Below are 16,376 nucleotides of genomic sequence, written 5' to 3'. Positions count from 1 at the left end.
ATAGCACATTTTTTACAACACAACGTTGCCCAAAGTGCTGAACACTATCAATACTAAATTAAAATAAAACCTACATCACATACATTACAATTAAAACATGAGGTAAACCCCTCAACATTAAAAAGGCTCAAATTTTAAAGAACAAAGATGGAGTTTCAAACGCTTTTTAAAAACAGATAGAGTTGGAGCATATCTGATGTGGGGTGAAAGCCCGTTTCAGAGTTTTGGTGAGATAACATCAAAAGCCCGATCCCCACTTCGCTTACATCGGGACCTTGGTGCAGAAAGAATAAACTGATCAGGAGACCTTAGTGTCCTATCAGGATTATACACATGTAGGAGGTTCGATAAGTAAGGTGGTGACAGATCATTTAAAGATTTAAAAATAAAAATTAAAAATGATAAGTTTAAAATCAATCCGTGACCTAACATGCAGCCAGCCCAGAGAGGAAAAAACTGGGGATATGTGCTCATACTTAATGTTCCTGTCAGAAGTCTCACAGCTGCATTTTGTACTAATTGCAATATATTCAGGGCATTTTGACTAATACCCACATATAGAGAATTGCAATAGTCCAGTCTTCCCAAAATAAAAGCATGGATCACCTTCTCAAGGTCATTAAAAAAGAGAAATGACTTCACTTTTGCCACAAGTCGTAGATGGTAAAACTTGATTTAACAACTGAATTTACTTGTTTGTTAAATTTCAGATCACCATCGAAATGAAACCCAAGGTTTCTAACAGCAGGTTTTTGATAAGTTGATAGCTCAGTCAGACTCAAGAAAATGTACCATTACTTGCCTAAAGATGTAGTGCAAGTAGAGTTAAAGTATCTGTTGTAAATATTACTCAAAGTATGAGTAAAAAGTAGACATGTCAAAAGTACTCAAGAGTAGTGAGTATTACGCTGTTAAAAGCTGAGATGTGTGTAAACAAAACATTCTGTAGTGCATTTAGTTATTGTCCAGCAGGCACACAATGTCACAAGATGTTAATATTGGGTTAGATTTAGATTGTGTTGTCAGGTGACTAAAATTTAATGTCTAGCCAGCGTCTAAGGACAATGTATTTTTGATGTGGTACAGCACTAAAAATGTCCTCAAGGGATAGTAAAAGTCCACAGTTATTAAAAAAACTATTTAGTAAATTACAATTCCTGAGAAAAACTACTCAAATACAGTAGTTTGAGTATTTGTGATTTGCTACTTTACACCACTGTCCATGCTTATCTTCTCCCAAAATTTCACCTCAAAACCAAATGCACTTTTTATTTTTGCCACATGGTGGCGTTATAAAGCTTTATGTAGTGCTACATCTCTGCTGCTTACACATAAACAAAACATTGTGGTTATATGTCGATTTTCATGCACTATTTACCCATTTGAGCTCATTTCATACGGATGAAGTGCATTTTCCTAATTGGAACTGACAAAATGCCACCATAACTTACATTGTAAATCAGCACTGGAGAAATGATTCACTTATAGTGACCCAATTTGACAAGATAGACAAATTCATGAAGGCTTTAGCGTTATTTTATACTTTACATATAATTTTCTTTAAGACGTTATAAACCTCTTTACTCTTTCCATTTTCTCACAGCTCATCTGGAAGCTGACTTTGAGGAGATGGAGAGTCGTCTTGTATATCTGGAGGATTTGTGTGCTCAGTGTGAACATCAGCGCTTTAAGCAATTTCAGATACTGCAGCTGGAGAACTATAAGAAAAAGAAAAGGTAAATCAGATATATTTATAAATGTATTTTAGCCAAAGTTTGTTCTCTTTCATCCCGTTTCCTGTCTTATGAACAGCCCTGTGTATGTCAGAAACCCTTTATGGGAGTGATCTGTAAGAAAGGCAGAATAGGATTTAGGTGGCACAAGCTACCACAGCATAAATGCTTTGTTATCATAGAATCAAAGACCCGAATCATGGCAGGCAATTCCCCTTGAGTGTTTGCTCATTCAGAGATGACTCTTCTGAAGGCATGCTGTGATCAGAACATGCACCACTCGCTTCGTTTCATGGTAGTTTGATCACTTCACAATAACTGCAGAACATGAAGGATCCTTCCATCAAGAGTTTCCCCTTTAACTTAATGAAAGAACAGGCCAAAGCTTGCAGTTACTACACTATTTATCACTCTGGTAATGTTGAGAACATATTAGAGCACCAGTATCCAATAAGAGTCTGTGAAACAAGCAATATAACACCTGCTGTTTAGATTGTTCATCATTACAATGAAACTGCGCACAGTGTGTTTTGCAGATCTGCACAGAATAACCACATGCACATTCAAGGTAAATACCCGAATGTCCTTGACTCTGTGAAAAGCACAGCCAACATATAAGCTGAAGGGAGGCACGTATGTGTTTTGTGTAATCATAAAGGCATCTGTGGTCCTTTTGATGCTGTATGCGCTTTCTGTTTGAGCCTGCAGCAGAATCATACATCTCTGGTTTGCCCAGTGACTTGGAAAGCAGCTGGGCTCAGCTCTCAGTGGCCTTCTCCTTTAGCGTGTGGGTATTCATTAGTACAAACACACAGATGCAAAAGTTGTCAGCGCCAAAGAAACGCAGCAGCCTCTTTATCTCGGGAATCTATGTTGGTTTTTAAACCAGGCAGAATTGATGTGATATCTGGTCAGATTGTTGTTGACCATGTATTAATATGTCTTTCATTTATGTTTTTTTAATAGGAAAGAACTTGAGTCCTGCAAAGGTAAGAATATATACGTAAATTATTATTTTTTATTTGGAGCTGTGATGTAAAATAGTTTGAGAAATAGATTTTGAATCAATTCTGAGATTTGCTTTTAACAGCAGAACATGTAACATCATGTAACGCACAAATCTTGGGTAACGTCGGGTAATGTTAATGGCGCTCTAGGCAAATTTTTAACTTTACATTTAAATGCTTATGAAGTGCTTGTGTGTCATTTAATTTAGCTTTTATGTCAAGAGATTAATGTAACACAACTCAATGAACAGTCTTGTAATTTTCTTAAATCTTTTTTCATTTTATTAACGATTATTTTGGGTTCAAGTAGTATTTGTAAGGAATTGGATGCAGAATCGATTCAAGAGAAAATCAATAGTGTCTGGATGCAGCCTTTATGATGCTGAGACTGCATCACTCAGCGATGCGATGTCATACACAATGCACTCAAATGGAACTAGTTTATTATTTATTCATTTTTTATTCCATGGAGGGGCGCCACACCAAAATTCATCTTGCCACGGCTACATTACAGCTTCTCATTCAAAGCATTAATTCGTTGTTTTTTAAAATAGTGGGTTATTATCTCACCAAAACGTTTTTAAAAGTAAGTAAATTATCACAATACAAACTTTTCTGTAATCTTAGTTGTGCTGTGCGTTATTAGTTTAACCTTTCAAGGTGACATACTGACTGACTGACTGAATGACTGACTGACTGACTGGCAGGTGTGTGATGCGCGAGGCTAGCGAACACGACATAGCTTTTTGTTAAGATAAACACATTTAAAGGTTCATGACACCCCCCACTTTTGGTTCAGGTCTGCCTCAGAATTTTTTTAAAATATGCATCATAATGGGCGTGGAGCTCTGCAAGCAAAGGGCAGGAGTGGGTGCGGCTAGCAGGAGAGAAGGAGGGAAGCAAACAACTGTTGTCATTCGGCTCACAAAATGAGACACAAACCATGAGGAGACCCATGATTTTATAGTTTACAAAGTTAAAATGCAAAGAAATAAACAGTAATTTAATGCCCTACTACCTTTGTTATTGGTAATTTCATATACAGATAACCACAATTTATATCATTATAAAGATAATCGTATTCATTTAAACACTATAAATGAGGACTTTTTCCTCAATATCCGGGTCTGAATGCAGACTTTAACCATTCATTGTATTATTTTAACCATTAGCCCTGTTGGTAATCTAAAGGATTTAGGCAATCACAGCAGCACGGCGATATGTCTAAATGTGAATGAACAACGTCCACCATTCTCCAATTCTTGTACTGCTCTCTCGACAAAAATGCTTGCTGCACACAAACAGCTTTGCTGTATAAGCCCTGACAGCATGCCGGGAAAACATGCAAACCACATGGATCATGGAAACAAACACATACGAGCCTTCATGAACAGTTAAATACTGTGTGCCGTGGGTCCATATCTCACAGCTTGGCAGGTCTGCCTTACCTTCTGAAAGCACGTGCTCTCTTGAATAATTAAGAAGCAGCTCTTCTCATAGCATAAGAAAACTCCGCTATTAATAATAGTGAGAAACCAACGTGTCATTTTTGCACTTGCAATTCTGCGCTACGTTGCAGATTTTGTTCCCGCCCCAAAAATCATTTTAAAATTGGAAGCTTAAATTAGCTGACCAAAGCTCAAAATTACCCAGTTTTTCCCTCAATTAAAGCTAACAGGTGCTAACAATGTCTTAACTGATGCTCAACACACACATATCTGTTAAAGTCTCAAAAATGTACTCGAGGGTTTCGTGAACCTTTACACACAAACATTGTATTTCACTTTTCCTATTTCATTTTACTACTGTTTTTGTTTCTATTTCACTCCTTATATACGTTGTTGTGATTTTTACTAAACTAAACAAATGGTTAATTAATGAAACACATTTTGACGCTAGTTTAAATCATGTTATAATGAAAGTACAAGAATAGGTTCATTATAAAAAGCTAAACAAACATGAAAATTGCTAGTATTAAGTAAATCTTTGATGAAAATATCAGTTTCACAATGATATACTTTTTTGATTCCTAGATTAGGTTTTTCTGTGTATTATTGTATTGTTTTATTTACATCGCAAAGCTCATTTAGTGCACAACAATGAGAAGAACCGTAGTGATTACCCAGGCGACACTAATTAACCTGAGGTATAGAAAAGTGATCTAGTGAGTGGACACTGCTGTCTTTATTTGGTCTCATGATGTCATTAATTCCACACTGACCTCCGAGGGAGGCTGCCTTCTCCATCTGTTCATATTACCTTCCAGTGAAAATAACATTCACTTTCATCACCATATATCAGTCAGAGATGTTGTTCTAACAGAAATTGCCTTTAGGCCGATGTGCATCATTTGTTCACATATCCGTGCTCTTTTTTTTATTTCTAGAGAAAATTCAGGTCATAGAGGTAAAAGGTTATTTTATAATTGATATAAAAGGAAATGTTACGAATAAGGATAATAACATTCTTTTTTTATTCTTTATATTATACCCTTCTAGTGTCTCTGTCTTTGCAAAAGTGGTAAAGACTGTTTATAACACTTCCTTTGGTACGTAGGTGGTGTTGCTTGAGATTGGCTTGTCTTTTGTGTGGGCAGCTTGCTTCAAGACTTCATACTTGATTATTTATTTATTTATTTTGATTTTGAAATAATTATTTGTGTTTTCATTAATTCATTTTTTCTCATCTGTGAGAAAGGAAGCTGTGGTTTTGTAAATAGTATATGCAGTGTAAAATGCCACTTGGATGTACGTTTGGTTTGGTTCTCATGGTTTGTTTTTTTCCAGACTGAAAAAGAGGAAGTTGTCTTTTTTAAAGGCACTTATGCACTTGCATTATTCCAAATGCTTTGAGAAATAATCCAGAGAAATAAGCAATGTTAACTAGTAAGAAAGAGCGTGTCCTCTCTGGCAATGCTACTGACATTATGCATAATCAATTTCCGGTTCAGCTTTATATAAAACAGGAAAGCAGCAAAGATGCTTTAATATGCTGTGTTTTTTTTATTAAACAGCACAGAGTAGCATTATAACAGAACCCTAAATTGAGTATGATAAAACAGCGCTGCTTCTTCTTCACCTAATCCTGACAAGAAGTACCGTAAGCAGTTGACTGTGGCATAACAAAAGTTTTGCTGCTTGCATGCTGTGTTGCTACTGTTTTAGATGACTTTCAGCTTAACTCTTCTTTATATTACTGTGATAATAAGTTTTAAATACTTAAATTCATACATGAATATGATTTCTGCCCCATATGATGTAATGAAGATGACAACACCCGTGATTCCACATGATTTATTAGTGCTGCATGATACAGCCAAAATATGCGACATGCCATTTTGCTGTCGAGTGTTGCGATAAAAATCTTTCTTACAATATAACTAATTTGCAAAGCACTATATTATTAGGAATTAAAAAAACATGAATGATTATGCTAAAATTAATTCTTACTGACTGTTGTCATTTTCCTCTCTCAGCATTAGTTTTTATATTCAGCTCTGAGTTCAGCTAACAGCACCTACTGGAGAGGCAGAGATGAAAATAGTAAAGGCCCCATCTGATCGGTCAGATTTGGATAGACAATCTATGTAGACAAATTACCGGTTTGTAAACATTCAGGATGTGTGCAGAAAAAAAACTGAGAGTGCTAGCATTTACAGCAAGGGAATGACATCCGATGAGGTAGAGTTTGTTGTTGTCTTAGAAATAAGTTATATTGATTACATATTATATATGTATGTATGTATGTATGTATATATATATATATATATATATATATATATATATATATATATATATATATATATATATATATATATATATATATTTTTTTTTTTTTAATTTTTTTTTTCTAGTATTATAACAGCTTATATAAGTTATTCTGCAAAAATTAACATTAAAGTGAGCGGCGTTCATCTGACAGGTCCATTTGTGATAGCACCCTCCCTAAGACAAAATAGCCAAGCGTACAGCCCCAAATATACAACTATCTCATTGAAACTCCAAGTGAAATTACAAGAAAGAAGGTAAAGGCCTACAAGTCTTTGGATGCCTACAATTTTGTGTTCTGTGTGGTCCTGAGCAAGAAATAATGATCCATGATTACCAGATTCAAAACTATATAGTGCTAAAAACTTTCTGCCTAGCCAAAGACAAGGAAAGAATACGGAGCAATACAATGCCTGGGTAATCATCAACAAGCAAAACAACTGCAATCTGACAGAGAACTGCACCTGTATGGCAGGGTATGTGAATATACATTTTTACATTTCATTCTTAGCATTCAGTGTCCGCAGTTTAATTAACCATATTAAACTGTTTTTGCTGAAACCGCTGGTGCAATCAAAAATGAGTAATGTGTATGATTCAGCATAGCGTGAACTTACCTGATATGAGTCCAGCATTTTTAATTAGGTCGTCACTTCATTTAGCTCCCTTTTAGCCAAAGACGTCTGCGGTTGGCGTTAAAACCAATGCGGTGTACATTAAAAGTTAAGTTTTCTAGATTTGGCATCCTACTGCACAACACAACATGTTTGCTATTGCAATCGGTCTTTTTTTGCAACCAGGAGCCCGTGTGACATCATGTGTGACCTAGGTTGGTAATTCCTCTATACAGCATGTAATTTATTTTAGTTCCCTTTGATATGGATATTGCATGTACTATCGTTGTAATAATGATCATTTTTCAATATAGCATGGAGCCCTTGTTAAAATACGTTGTTTTGTTGTGAATATGTGCCATCTAGCAACAAATTTGCTCTTGTGTGAAAGTGTTTTGCCCTTGGACTACTCAAACATCCAAAACAGCACTGTGTACTGAGCCTGTTTGTTGAATGTGTATATGTGTAATAGTATTTTCATCAGCTCAGAACATGTGAAGTGCTTATAAAATATGCGAAAGCACCAGGATTTTCTCCTTCATGATATGCTGCATGCAGAAGTATTACTGACATTGCAACAATGACAAGAAAGGCTTGGTTTGCTTTAGCATTCTGTCCTTTTATGGTTGCATTCTTTGGTCTGTATTGCATTCATATTTCACATGAACTATAAGGTAGGGCTGTTTGATTCAAAGGTTTATTGGAATTGATCGAAATTACTAGTTCTGGATTCGATTCCTCTCTGTTGTTACAATTTCTTTTCAATTATTCATATTTCAAACCCCACTGAAAGTAAAAAAAAAAAGCTAAAAAGCAGGATTAATCCAGCACATAACGTGTATTTCATCTGTACCACTCATTGTATCTTAATGCAAGTGCACAACTGTCAAGTAAAAACTATGCTGAAATAATGTATTACAACACTGAAAGTAAGAGTGTGCAGTTTGTAACATACACCATTTGTGTATCAATCCCTTGTGTGTGTTTAATACAGAAATTAAGTTAAATACTTAAACCATTAACCTTAAGAATTTAAAGGTAATAGTCGCCACACAACTACATTGAATATTATTTGTATATCGGTTATCATTATCGTTATTGCATATTTAGATTCAGCTGTCAAAAGCTATGTGATGGTATAATTGAACCACAGATTTATAGGCTTGTCACGATATATATTTTTTGTTGTACTATAAATTGCACCAAAATATATAGCGATAAATGATATTATTGTCATTTTATGACCAGTTTATGCAACTCATTATATTATACAGAGTGACATTGTAATAGCATCTCAATGCAAGCATTCTTCCAAAAAACACCTACTATTTTATTTTTAAGAATATTTAATTTAATTATAGTCATTTTAAAAAATGTATAATTGGCCATTGGAATCAGAATGTGGAAATATATATCCTAAACAAATAAATAATAATTAATGTTAAAAAAGTAACCGAGGTTGCGATATCTGCTGCCAGATCTATTTTTAGTTGTCAGGTACCCACATGAAAATATACTATAGTAATTTATAGTAAATACTATAGTGTTGCTAGAATTGTTTTTTTATATATGGTTGAAGTCATGTCCATGTGCTGTGCAGTAAGTCGATATATTGGTTATTGTGACAGGCCTACTATTTCATTAAAGTGAACCATCCGAATCTGTATATGATCATAGCTAATCTCTACTAACTGTTATTAGCAAAAGAGTCAAATTAATATTTTATTTATTTTCTATTCGGCCTAGTACCTTTATTAATCAGCGATCGCCACAGCAGAATGAACTACCAACTTATCCAGCACATGTATTACACAGCAGATGTTTTAAAATAAAAAAGGAGTCGATTCCTTTTATGTAATATATTCTGAATCAATTCTCGATTCTCAATGCCTCAGAAGTGGAATCAACTACCAGCTCTAGAAGCAGAGCAAAACACTTTTTTAAAATGGTTTTCATCCGCTTGTTTGGTCTCCACCAAAGTTCAGATAGCAGGTTTCACACTTAATCAGGGGATCTGGACTAATACAGTAATCACATCAGAGATGGTTTTCATCAAAGCAAACGCAAGGGCCATCACACCCTTACAGTTCGACTGAAGTTTTGAAGTAAATTTGCTTCAGTTTTAGATGTTTTTGGCTTCCATCAAAACTAATCTTTTTTCATACTAATATCAACATTATTTATGTTTTCCAATTTCCAAATTGAGTAGTTATTTATAAGCATAGATGAGTGTCCTATAAAGTAGAACAACTGTGGATTAGTCCCATAGCACAAGGCAAATCGTTCAACTCTCCAGACCCTCACCCCTGTAGCAGGTTTATAAATGGTACGTTCCCTGCGTTCCTCCTCACTCCAGCTGCATCTGTAGCTCTGTGTCCCTGAGCAGGCGATGTCTCAGCATTCCTGCTCATAGAGGAGCTGCTCACCAGAATACTGTAGCAGCAGAATAGAAGATGTTGGTTTAGCTGCTTCTTAACACTTTGACTGCAGTCTCTGGCTTATCCCTCCTGCTTTCAGCTCATCTGCACTCTTCAAGGAGAAAGACAAAATGTCCACGTCGGGAACTCTGGGCAGCAGCATGAGAGATTCTTGTAGGTTTCCGGGCACTCTTTTTTTATCATTATTTGAATTCAATTTTGTAAGTAGATGGTTGTAAGGTTAATTTGATCTGCTGATGTTTCACAGTTCTGGCGGTGTGTCAAGGGGTCTGAATTGGTGGTTTGCAGTCATTGTTTGTCATCTTTGGGTTTGGCAGGCTTTAGTAATGGAATTTCAGCACAGATTAGGATGCCTACTGTGGCTTTTGTGTCTGTTTGCCTTTTCATTACCAGCCATCATATTGCAAGCTAATGAACTGCACAGAATTATACTTTCATGAAAGGCTTTAGTAGGCATCAATGTTCTTTCATTCTGTTAACGTGCTTGTGATAGATTTTAAGTTACTGAACTTATTAACTTTAAGCTTGTGGATATTATTCCTGCTGTGCGGTGTTAAGAGCATCTCCAAAATACAAGGGTGTTAAAGAGCCAAAGTACTGGCTGTTTACTGTACTCCGCCTTCAGACCCACATGCTGGTTGGTTACATTTTGATAAATGGATCACTTCAATTCATGAAACATGTAAAGCTATTATTAAATATACTAACTACTGCTAAATATATTATATTATTTGATCTTTTATCATAAATTGGAACGGAAAGAGTACAAGTACATTCAAGTACTACTGCTTTTTGTAAAAAAATGTGCATATTATTTTAATAACTGGGTGAAAGTAATTAAACACAAAGATAGTTTGTTTAGTTTTTTAAAATCTGTTTTTGTGATTTTAATTTTATTAATTTATTAATTTAAGTATAGTTTTTGCTATAAAAATTCCCAACAAAGTAGCTAGCACAAAAATATCTATAATATAATATAATATAATATAATATAATATAATAGAATATAATAGAATATAATATAACATATTATAATATAAAATAAGATAATATAAGATAATATAAAATAAGAAAATATAAGATAAGATAAGATAAGATAAGATAATAAAGAGGGCGACGCGGTGGCACAGTAGCAAGTGCTGTCACCACAGCAAGAAGGTCGCTGATTCGAGCCTCGGCTGTGTCTGTTGGCGTTTCTGTGTGGAGTTCTCCCTCTCGTTCGTGTGGGTTTTCTCTGGGTTTTCCCCCACAGTCCAAAGACATGCGCTACAGGGGTATTGGGTAGGCTAAATTGTCCATAGTGTATGAGTGAGAATGAGTGTGTATGGATGTTTCCCAGAGATGGGTTGCAGCTGGAAGAGCATTCGCTGCGTAAAACATATGCTGGATGAGTTGGCAGTTCATTTTGCTGTGGCGACCCCAGATTAATAAAGGGACCAAGCCGAAAATGAATAATATAATATAATATAATATAATATAAAATAATATAATATAATATAATATAATATAATATAATATAATATAATATAATATAATATAATATAAAACAAAACAATTCAATATAATATAATATAATATAATATAATATAATACAAAACAATACAATATAATATAATATAATATAATATAATACAAAACAATACAATAAAATATAATATAATATAATATAATATAATATAATATAATATAATATAATATAATATAATATAATATAATACAATATAATACAATATAATATAATATAATATAATATAATACAAAACAATATAATATAATACAATACAATATAATATAATATAATATAATATTGAATTAAGTTGCTATAGTTTAGGGAAGAGCAGCAAATGTATCTCTTATTTTAATCCAATTTTTGTTGTGTTTGATAAAGTTGACACTTTAAGAATGCACAGATCTAAAATGAAAGCATTTGATTACTTTCATAATGGTTTATGCTCAATTAAGATAAAGTTAGTTATGTTTAGAATAAAACATGCCAAGACGGACATGTTTACAAACTATTATGTGTATTTGTCCACTTTTACTCTACTTCATATGTACAATAGTCAGTTGCGACAGTTTCTTTATCAAGTCATCGGTTACATGAATTGACTGATTCAGAGGTTGCATAGCTAGGGCAATGATGCATGGATTTAATGAATTGTTGTCATTTTTGTATTCTTTTTAAGGTGCATAGTTCTCTTGAACAGCTCTTGCAGTTATATCACAAAAGAGATGTGCTTAGTCTTGATGTTACTTCCACTTTATATAGAAAGATTACAAATCTGGGGAGATACTTAAATGGGCTGATAGTGGGAAAAATGGTAAAATACAGTAGAGTACTGTTAAAAGGTGTAGTGTTGACAGGAATGTGTTACAATATATTATAATTTTTTTATATTTACTAATAAAAATAGCAAATAAATGGGACCATTTATCCGTCAGCATTTTATGTTTTATCAATAATTGATCACTTTGTTATATAAACTAAGTAGCTAGCTGTTTTGCAATTTTTGTGAAGCTACTGTAATATTTTTTGCATGACTTTGTGGCAATAGCTGAACATCTTGAGGTGGTTATGGTAGCAACTGGTCCTTGAGAGACTGCTGAAACCAGAGCTGCTCTGTACATTTGTGGCTGCCCTTCACACACATCTAAACCTTGTACTGTAGCTAGAGTTGCTTACCATAAACTTTTCACCAGTAAATTCAATATTTGTAACTGATTCGTAACTGTCACTGTTTGCTGTATTTTTCTAAGAGGGATTTTGCTTGAGTATTCAGGTTTGAAAAAAAAGCTGGAAGAACATTTTATCACACAATAGGCATGGGACGATAACCATTTTCATGGTATACTGCAGTTTGGAAAAGCAGAATCACACAATCCACAGCCTAGCTTATCACCAGTCTTAATTAACTGTGATCAGGTGGATGACTGAAATTATATGTGTCTCGATTCTGGGCTTCTGTACTGTGTTTTGAGGCGGGTCAGCTCATCAGAATGAGCCATTAGCCTGTCTGACCCACGAGCTGAACCTGCATCCCCATTCATAGCCAGATGCTCAACTGATTAGATTCAAGATGGATTCTTTAATGCATTTTCTTAATAAAAGATGTATCCACAGCAATCGGATCATGAAATTGTTGTTGCAGCAGTGGTTCAGTGTGTTGGTCCTGACAAATGTTCATATCGCGTTTCCCTGGTTTCTGAAGACCGTGTGAGGAGGACGTGACAAGTGTGATCAGAGCGCCTGAGGCTCATCCTGTGCCGTCATCTATCATTAGCTGTCACACACACAAACACACACAAAATGGAAAATGTGACGAGAGGCTCAGCTTTTTGCAGCAGATTTAGTTCTTTCATGTCTTATCCATGATTTAGTTCTTGTGGACAGAAAATCTTTCATGGAGGATGAAGCTCTGTTAGATTCTCACTCATAATAATGGCACTGGTTTGGATGGCGTAGGCCCCCCTTGCAGCTCTTGGGCTGTCATATATTCACCTTAATCTCAAATTTGTTGAATTGAAAAAAATTAACTGCATTGACTGCCTGAATAGGGTTGCGTATTTTTTTGGTTTCTAACATTACCGGTGTCAGAATAATAGTTTAAAAATCTTTACCAGGGGATTTGTCCACACCTGAACCAATATTTAAAAAACTGATGTTGGATGACACTTAAAACTACTTCTCTTTGGGAAAAAAATTGTTAAATTGAAGAGTGTATTAAAACAGGTTGATCGTGAGGGCATAAAATGTCTTTAAGTATCTGTGAAATAAACAAAACAAACAGTTTTAGATGCTATAAGCTAGTGTGCTCTAAAACAGTTTGCACTAAGAAGATATAAATATCCGAAGCTTGCAGTTTGTCACTGAATAAATGAATCAACTTTTTAATTAATTATTTTTAACGTCATCTCATTCTTCAGATTTTCATTCAATCTCCTAACCAATTAAATGTTCTCTGGTATCTGGCATGTCCTGCCCATTCAAGAGACCCCTGCTCCCGCATGTTACCCATCTTCATTCTGATGGTACCAATAACTGTTAGCAATCATTAGATTAAAAGCAACCTATAAAAGTTGTGCTTCTAAAACACAAAGCACAGCATTTCTGTCTGTTAGGCCAGGGGTTCTCAAACTTTTCAGCCCGCGACCCCAAAATAACAATGCCAGTGACTCGCGACCCCCAATATCCTCTGAGGTGGTTATAAATACAGAAACCTTGCATGCAATGACGCAGACACACCAATTAAATTTGTGTCAGTGCTTTAAATGTGCCAGAAAGTATAACCTGATGTTATAAAATCAAAATGAATCTGATGCTATTGCTGCCTTTAATATAATGTAATTACCCCAGGGGTCGCAATCCAATAGAACTAGTAACTATAAGCTACTATAGTAACTATATAGTATATTGTTAACTATAAACGACTATATAAAAATATATTTTCAGTATTGTTATGGATAAAATATGTTAATTCGTATGGTTTAATAAAAATTAAAAAAAAAAAAATCTAAAAGATTTTTGGAAATCACCAGGCGACCCCCTTTCATTGCCCCGCGACCCCTCGGGGGGTCCCGACCCCCACTTTGAGAACCACTGTGTTAGGCAATTCTATTATCACTCCAGCTCTTATTCAGCATGACAACAATTAGTAAAAAAAAAAACAACAACAACACTTATGTTTAATAAAAATGTGTGTATATACATATAATTGGCTAGTTTTTACAAATATTTAAAATATGGGGCTGAGAAATAACTGTTTTTTGTTTTTTGGCGGTGGGACCAGAGAAAATTTTCACAAGGCACATAAAACTCAGACTGGGACAGTAGAAAAAAAAAATCCACAGCATTGAGCATGTGCATTACAGCTTTTGGGGGTCTTAAATTTCATACAAGTTGGTAATAAAGCTGGAAAAGTTTTTTGAATATACATTTAAAGTCTGGATACAGCAAGCCTTCGGCTGAAGAGAGTGTGTTGGTTGGTTATTCAGCAACAAATCAGGGCACAAGAACAAAAACTGAAGTAACGTAGCAAGTAAACAATTCAAGCCAAGATGGAACACTAAGAGGTTGACTAATTTTGTTACATTTCTCGAATATGTAAAAAAAAAATGGATTATTAGATTATCAGACTCATTTGCACGAGCTAATGGTAATGGTAATGGTGCTAAATGCTGCTTTTTTGTATGCTTTGCAAGTGTTTGTCAGAAGCGAGGCTTGAATAGTTTTGCAATTTTCATTAGTTTTTATTTCATCTTGACATTTTGGGACATTTATTTATTATCATACACCCGCCGCAATGTGGCGCAAGGCGCCACGCAAATGTTGTTCGCTAGTTTTAGCTTGCCGGAAGTGTTGTTTTGATGTTTCGATGCTGTTTAAATAGCAAATGCATTTGTGCTCATGTGCACCCATAGGCGTTCTGGTCTAAAAAAAGGAGGTGTGTTAAGTCGCATTTCATGGCGCGTTGGTATTTTGAGAATTTAAAATAGACTGTTTAATAGACCAGCTGAGAGCAGGTCTAAAGTTCAGCGCAGAGCGTCTTAGTTGTGCGCCTCACTTACACATTGCTTTATTCACAGGATGTACAGCAATACACAATTATCTTTACAAATGAAAAAGAATTAAAGGAGTAAGTTATTACAAAAATTATTATTTTCTACATAAATATAAAAACCACTGCCTTCATCTTCATCTCGGGGGGCTTTTTCAGTTTATTCATGACAATTTGCTTTTGTTTATTATTATTATTATTAGTAGTATCATTTATTATATGCATATTTATATTAGTTTTATTAAAAACAAGTTTAGATTTGTCCACCTGTCAGGTTTTGGACCATATGGGGCACAGCATGCGTGTTTGGATATAACTCAGTTTTTTGACGACACTTTGTTATTATTGTTCAGTTATTTGTTTGCTGGAAATTAGAACTGAATTTTGAAATAGTTTTGAAACAAATCTTTGCGCTTAATAAACAAAATTAATTATGTAGGCTAATGAATGTCTGTGTGTAGAACAGGTTTCCTTATCCACAAAAGAGAGTGAAAGTAAAGAATGAGAAGGCTCATCTCTCATTCTCGCGCTGCAGATGGTCTGTTTAACTGTTTTCTCGCTAGTGCAGCGTTCAGTTTGTCCACTTACAAAGTCCATCATGTAAATAACCAACGCAACTGACTCCAAAAGGGAATGGGAGATGAGACTCTGATTGATTTATTCTCAAAACACACCTATAACTCATCAAGAGAATAAGCTCAGCCCTGTTAGACCATGCGCCACAGCGCAAAGCTGATTTTTCCATCCTTAAAATAGCAAAAGTTGATGCTGGCATGCCCTTAATGCTTTTGCGCCCTGCATATTGGACTTTGCGCCTAGATCGTCAAAATAGAGCCCTTTGTTTTAAAATTCAGTTAGTTTTAGTTGGTTTTTAGAGTAGTTTTTCATTCATTCATTCATTCATTTTCTTGTCTGCTTAGTCCCTTTCTTAATCTGGGTTCGCCACAGCAGAATACAGAAAACACAGTACAGTATGTCTTTGGACTTGTAGGGAAACCGGAGCACCTGGTGGAAACCCAAGCGAACGCGGGGAGAACATGCAAACTCCACAAAGAAATGCCAACTGACCCAGCCGAGGCTCGAACCAGCGACCTTCTTGCTGTGACCTTCTTCTGTGCCTGGCCTTTAAACTCAAATCTACACTGTAAAATAAAATCTACTTGTCATCTACTATCAATCCAATCCTATTAACATTAAATTTGCATAAAAACAAAGCAGTGGGATTACTCCTAAAACAGGTAGTATTATTACTGCAAAGGAGC

At 35.0% G+C, this 16,376-nt stretch overlaps 1 protein-coding gene across 20 annotated transcripts in view; it reads left to right on the top strand.

Annotated features, from left to right (window-relative positions):
• The window catches only part of dtnbp1a (dystrobrevin binding protein 1a), a 31,317-nt gene that overhangs the window by 6,180 nt on the left and 8,761 nt on the right, over nt 1–16,376 (top strand). For 16 of the 20 annotated variants that reach the window (XR_012391381.1, XR_012391382.1, XR_012391385.1 and 13 more), the window contains 2 exon segments: nt 1,604–1,736; nt 2,700–2,722. Coding sequence is in view for 12 of the 20 variants with exons in the window: in XM_073924744.1 (XP_073780845.1) it covers nt 1,604–1,736; nt 2,700–2,722 (156 nt within the window). In the remaining 8 variants the exon portion in view is untranslated. 20 annotated transcript variants of the gene reach the window in all.

Source organism: Danio rerio, chromosome 16 (genome assembly GCF_049306965.1).
Source record: "Danio rerio strain Tuebingen ecotype United States chromosome 16, GRCz12tu, whole genome shotgun sequence".
Taxonomy (NCBI): domain Eukaryota; kingdom Metazoa; phylum Chordata; class Actinopteri; order Cypriniformes; family Danionidae; genus Danio; species Danio rerio.
The sequence above is the reverse complement of the archived record's forward strand: the minus strand, read 5'-3'. Positions and strand labels throughout refer to the sequence as shown.